This window comes from Quercus suber, unplaced genomic scaffold, assembly GCF_002906115.3.
Source record: "Quercus suber isolate HL8 unplaced genomic scaffold, Cork oak 2.0 scaffold_54, whole genome shotgun sequence".
NCBI lineage: Eukaryota > Viridiplantae > Streptophyta > Magnoliopsida > Fagales > Fagaceae > Quercus > Quercus suber.
In genome coordinates this window covers 498352-505067 of record NW_027069519.1, presented here as the reverse complement: position 1 = coordinate 505067, position 6716 = coordinate 498352, and the positions used below count along the sequence as shown (strand labels likewise).

The 6716-nt window shown below is 34.3% G+C and overlaps 1 protein-coding gene across 1 annotated transcript in view; it reads right to left on the bottom strand.

The window, feature by feature from the left end:
- Nucleotides 1-5828, bottom strand: part of LOC136066986 (protein NO VEIN-like) — an 8551-nt gene extending 2723 nt beyond the window's left edge. The window contains exons 1-4 of the mRNA XM_065772128.1: nucleotides 5720-5828; nucleotides 3560-3962; nucleotides 3159-3476; nucleotides 1302-1565 (exon numbers count right to left, since the gene is read on the bottom strand). Coding sequence (XP_065628200.1) covers nucleotides 1302-1565; nucleotides 3159-3476; nucleotides 3560-3952 — 975 coding nt within the window. The 5' untranslated portion in view covers nucleotides 3953-3962; nucleotides 5720-5828. The remainder of the gene's footprint in view (nucleotides 1-1301; nucleotides 1566-3158; nucleotides 3477-3559; nucleotides 3963-5719) is intronic.
- Nucleotides 5829-6716: the final 888 nt, after the last annotated feature.

Below are 6716 nucleotides of genomic sequence, written 5' to 3'. Positions count from 1 at the left end.
ACCCCCACCCCCCTTAAATGCACAAGATGCAGAGAAGCAAACAGCCATAGCAACCCTACCTGGGCATGACTATAGTCCCTAACACTCCCAAGATACCATGCCTGAAGGACCTTGATGCCAAAATGGCACAGGCAGTCCCCCCCAGGAGGGTTAGTCATAACCTAACCTCAATCCCATCCAAAGGCACTAGGGGTTTAGCTTTAGGTAGGAAATAGTTTAGGTTTGCGAGTTGCGCCGGTTAATTGAGTGTTCAAAATTTGTATCTTTATGCTAGAAAGTATGATTCACTTTCCCCACCATGAAGACCGTAGATGTGCATCTTCTCTTTATTTCCACAATATTTCAAATTTTGAGACTATGATAGTATATTTTGGTTTATGATGCTTGTAAATGTAGGCATGGAGTTGGATGAACCACGTTTCTTAAATCTTGTTGTCATGTACTGATCATTGTACTTTATCATTTGTGGGAGTAGGTTTCTGCTAGCCCCAAAGTCATTAATTGATATAAAGTTTCCTCTATTATGGCAATAGCTAAAAAAGAGAGACAGATAATATAATAATATCCCCAACAGTGCCAAACATCACACAGAGAATGATTTTCAAATTGTGAAAACATTAGCAAAAAAAAACTGGACTAAAAACAGAATATATCTACACTAGAAGGATGAAAGTAAAATAAGCCAACATCACAAATCTCCAAATTCCAGCAATAGCAAGTGCAGAAACCTTGTACAGCATAACATTAGCATGTTCCAGTGTAGTTTACCAACTTTTAATGCTTAATGTAGTTCCAAAGTTCTAAATGTCCAAAAGTGGTTGCAATTTTAAAAACAAGCATACTTCATTAGTTCTCTTTATGAGTGGTATTTTGTATCATGTCTTGCTGATAGTATTTCTATTCACTCCTTCATAGAGTCAACTCATACGTAAATATTAACCTATTTTAAGTCTTCAGGCTACTTCGTGTTTCTTTTCACGACGTAGTCTCTTTTCAATAATATTAATTTACCTATCAAAAAAAAATTATTAAAGGCTTAGAGCAAACATAGTTTTGCTGGAAGTTTGTTTTTAATATGCTATCTTCATTTTTCATTTCTTTCTAGGTAAATAGGGTGGGGGGACTGGTAGGGTTTGAACCCCAATGCCTAGACATCACAAGAAGTGATGGAACCACTGGAGTACCCCCTCGAACCCCAAGTAATTTGCTATATTCATGAGTTTTTGTGGGCATTTTAGGAGGGGGGGTGTGGGGAAGAATAGAAAGAGAGAGGACATGGAACAAAGGATTTCATCACATACCTGAAGTAAGCAGCTACATTCAATTCGCTTCTTTGATGCACATGAATCACCACAACTTTTTATGACATTCCTGTAGTAAAGCTTTTCAACAACAACAACTTGTAAACAATTCAAAAGATCAAATCCAGACTGCTTCAGTTTTACATATTTATCAGGATGTACACTACAGAAGTAGCGTTGAGCATAAGGTAGAACCCAGCCCACTAATGAAGCTTTGAAGCTAGAGTCTACTAGACCATCATATATTGCTTCACGAGTTACAACCTGCACATTAATGCAACAATGAGGAAAGGAAGATGAAGATCGCATTATATATCTCATTTCCTGTTTTATTTTATTTTTATTTTGTTTTGTTTTGTTTTTTCCCTTAAGGGTGACAAAAATGGTGCTCATCTTTGCCTAAATCAACAAAATCTAACAGCGAATGATTTCCACTCAACAACTCATAGGCAACTGTACAAATTTCTGTGCTTATTTCAAGCTAAAAAAGAATTCTAGCATTTAAAAGAAATTCCATTGTCTGATGCAAGTCAATAATTCAAAAGAATTGTTATGCAAAAAAGTACCATATCCACATGTAATAGAAATCCCTTTCATGGAGAGAGAGAAAGCTGTCCGATTCCAAGTAAAACCCACTATATATCGTTCTCCATTTCCCACAATTTTTCATTCTTTTGCTAGGTTTGCCAGTAACTACATCTCAGGTGGAAGTGGTGTTACAAGAACACACAATTATCAAACCCAACTTTCTATGAACACATTCAGAAGCAACTTGAGTGTATGCCACAGAGAAAGGAATAATTTCATACTCCACACAAACTTATCATGATACTTGCAAAACAACACATGTAAACGAACTTCTATGACCAAATAACATCACATGAAAGATCCAACCTTGAAAGTGATCAATAAATGATCAGTACAAGCACTACACAGTAAAATGAACAAAAATGAAATAGTTCAAAGATTACCCATATATCTCATGGTGCACCACATAAGATAAAGTTCCTTATACTATATATGTATACAAGCTCACTTATGATGTGCTATGAAACAACAATACAAAATCAGAACCTGAATACATCTAAAAGTAGGCAGAGTACTTTATAGTTTATTCTGAGTGCTAAAATAAATAGCTATAAATAAAATTGTTTGAGGCTTCTTTAGTATCAGCTCAAGTTAAAATTGCAATCATTTGTAGTAGGAATGTTTAGCTGTCCATTTCATTCAGGTAAACACATTGATAATTAGATACACTGCCAGACCTATTGGATGAGTTCATGTGGAGTTAAAACATTGCCAACTCAAGAGCAACATCCCTAGACCACAGCCTAGACACGCACGCACAGCTATGTAGCACGGGTGCGTTTCCCGATTCGGGTGCGGGTGCAAGATTCGGCAATTTTTGAAAAAGTAGAGTGCGGGTGCGGCGATTAAAAAATTATTAAAAATATTTTTATTTATATTTTCTATATATTTTTACTATTAAAATATTCTTAAAAAACACATTACTATGTCTTGATTCACAAAACACATCTCTTAGGTGGGAAATTTGTCCCCCAAAGCCAATTTCGGCTGTTCTGGCTTGATTCAAGGCCAATTTTGGCCTTTTTCGGCCGTTTTGGTCGCCAGCCAATACGACCTGATTCTGGCCGAATCGGCTCAAATCAAAGCCAAGTTGGCGCGAATCCGTAAAAACAAAAAAAAATAAAAAATAAAAATAAAAACTCAGACGCGGCAGCGGCGTTGCTCGTGCGACGCTGCGGCGAACATGGGTGCGGTGCCCATTTTTCCATGTCCGTGCATCATAGGCGCACAGAGGGGGAAGAGAGAGAGAGAGAGAGCGAGAGATCTTACATCTGACAGAGCAGGAATCCCTAAGGTTTGCATGAGCACAGAAACTTTTGTTTGTAGTATCTGTTTTTCATCCTCACTAAGTTTGCCGAAGTACAGAAATTCAATCTTATCGAAATGCTTAAATTGTTTCCATAACTTCAAATTATCAGACCAGCACACAAGGCCAAAGGAAGGGTGTAGGGAAATCCACTTATCATATTCAGTTGGAAGTACAGCACAGTTAATTTTCATAAGATGCTCTTTCAAGTAAATGATATCTTCAGGACTCAGGAGTCCAGATTTCAAACCATCACTCCACTTNAGAAATACATGGAAAACCTGGGACATTAAAGAAACACTTAAGTTGCACCACAACAAATTATAATTGCAACTGTGATTTTGTTTCAGATGTGGTTACTTACTGCATTAGCTGTTTGTGAAGGCAAAGCAACAGTAGATAGCTGGAGCAAAATCCGTAGGTAGCTACGGAGAGGAGGGGTCTCATGTACTCTGCAGCTGTAAACGAAAAAGTCACGAAGGCCTGGATATATATTGCTCAGTGTCTTGTTTAAGGGGCAATGAATCACTTCTGTCAAACTGCACTGAGGATTCATCTCCTTAATTTGGTCTAGACAACCAGTTGGATCATGCCAACATATTTCTTCTGGAGACAAAAACATACCAGGTACCACATCCTCATGCCTAGAGCCAGATGCATAGGGAACAAATATGCAAGATCCAGAATGTAATGCCTCTGTGATTTTGTGCGTTGAAGTAGCCATTTTTTTCCAAATGAATGTGTACAAGTTTGACATTTGTGATATGCTGGCATGCAAAGAAAGTTGGTCCCATTTAGTTGGTTGAAAGACTGAAGTATTTTTTATAAGTGAAAGACTCAGACACATAGACTAAACAAATAATAAACGGAAAATAGATATAACAACACTAAGATGTCAGGAAAGTGCACGTATACAGCATATATTAAAAGCAAGTGTTCCATAAGTAGATAATATATCACTGTCACAGGAAGAGGAAAAAGGAAAGTTAGTTAAAAAGGAATAAGAAGAGAAGCAGATGAAGGTATGAGCAAAAGCATGTAAAAATTTCTGGTTCTAGAAAAGAAAATATAGATGAAAAGCATCTCGATGCAGATATCGATCCATGATACAAGTCTATTAAATTATACAACAATAACAACATCCAAGTCAGGGGTGGAACCAGGAATTTCTGTTTGGGGGGACTGAGTTGTGATACTAATATTAGTGAAGACAAACCCCACACGCATTCGCAAACACATACATACATATAAAAACCTTAATGTTTTAATATTGAAGTAAGTCATAATTTATAAATATATTGTACATAAAATTATCAAATTTTACATATATGTTTGCTAATTTTTTTTTAGGAGAATTTGTTATCTTTTTGTTAAATTACCGATTGTCCCAAAAACTTAAACTGTTAGAAAATTGTAAATTTAATCATTTAACCATAAGTCTAACACTCCTCCTCACTTGTGGGCCTAAACTTCCCCTTAATAAGTGGTGGCCCCCCTCTCTTCTTACTAGTTTTGCCCTTGATCCAAGTCTTAGTCCCAAAAAATTGGGTTTGAGGATATCAATGCTCAACATACTAATCAGGGTTGGTTACATATATTTTTTTTTATGTTATTCAATCCTATCCAAAATATTATTGTCTATCACCTACTTAATTGACACGTCCTTTTTTAATACTTCTATTAATGTTATTTTAGGTCTTTGTCTACCTTTCTTTCCTTTTCTCCAATTGAATCAACTCGTCTATCAAATTATAAACAAACAAATGTCCAAGAATCATCTGAATTATCTAAATCGCCAAAATAGCCATGCAAGGAATTTCCATCCAACATTGATTACTTACACATGCATTGCCACAGCATGTAGAACACATGAAATCTTGAGAATTACAAAATAACACTATATATATATATATTTCAGAAGCATCGCTAGGGAAAAAAAAAAAAAAAACCAGTCAGGTGATGAGCCCCCAAAACAAATTCAGATGAATGCAGAGTATGACTAAAAGAGCAATCTCAAGTATAAAAAGATCGCAGATGATACTATAGGAACATAATCTAAGCATTGATATCAGTTTTAATTGGTCGCACTGAGAAACACACTACCATTTGCTTTTTCTTTTATTTATTTTATTTTTATGAACATTGGCATTATTGCTCTATTACCCTGCATAGAAAATATTATACCACTAACATGCTCAAACGAAAAAAGAAAAAAAGAAAAAAAAGAAGGCATTATTCGTAAAAACACAAGCTATTGACAAATACTTCACATGAAAAAGCAATAGTAAAGCCACAGAATGTATGGATTTTTTATGTGGAAAGAGAAAACTACCAAATATGTATGAACAAATCAATTAAACAGCAGAAAGAAGTAAAGCATTAAAATCCTATGTCATAAAACAAAACAAAAAAAGAATACTAATTAGTTCCTATAGCAAGCAGGAAAGAACATTTACTAAATAAATTATCTCTTTCAGATGACAAATATCAAAAATCTAAAATGGAAAATAAGATGCAGCAATACCTGGCCTTAAAAGGTCTCTGAGAACTTCTCCACACTTTTAGAATTTCCAAAATGTCATCAATAGTAACTTTAATCTTAAACCCAATATCACTTACTAGCTTTCCATTTTGTACCTGTTCCAAGAAGAAGAAGAAAAAATGCTCAATAAAGAACTTGTATAAGCCTATGTCAGCTAAATCCTCCCATCATNTTTTTCAATCATGGTACTACACCTTGAGAAAATTTATGTCTCCATTGCCTCTTTAAACAATTTTTATTAATCAAACTAATTGAAGTTGAATATTACTTGGGAAATTCTCATCAGAATCAAGTCATGCTAATCAAATTTGTCTTGAGATCAAATCTTTGAGTTCATGTGGGTATGGACCGTACAAACACAAGTAGCTAAAATAAAAACTAGTTCGAATGTAAATGAGCAACCAACTTGCATTAAATCAAGTGTTAGATACAAACAATTCTGAGCCTGAAGTCTAAAGAAATCAAACAAATTCTAAATGCTAAAAGGGGATTAAAAATGAACTATAAGGGAATCAATATATATAATTTTTTTTTTCTAATGTTGATACAAACTTTTAAAACCCTAATTTTTTTATTATTCTATTTTTTTAATTTGATATTTAGAGTTATCACATAAATTATGTAACTTAAAACTCACTAAAACTTGCTCACTTTTTGGATAAATCAACCTAACAATAAATAAAGACAAATTAGGTCCGCTCTTCTATAAAGAAGTTCAAATCATGTTTTTTCTAATGTTGGCTCATAAACTTTTGAATGTTCATATTTTTCTATATCATTATTTTAATATAAGATTTTGAATTTGGTTCCTAGAGTCAAATAAAAACTCTATTATTACGAAAAGTACTAAAAGTGACCTCATTAAAACATATTCATATTGATATTGACAATTCAAATGAATGTATGGAAGTCCTACTCTTGCTTAAATGATAAAAAGGATTTTTAAAGGTACCTAAACACAATGTTTGTAACTATAGCA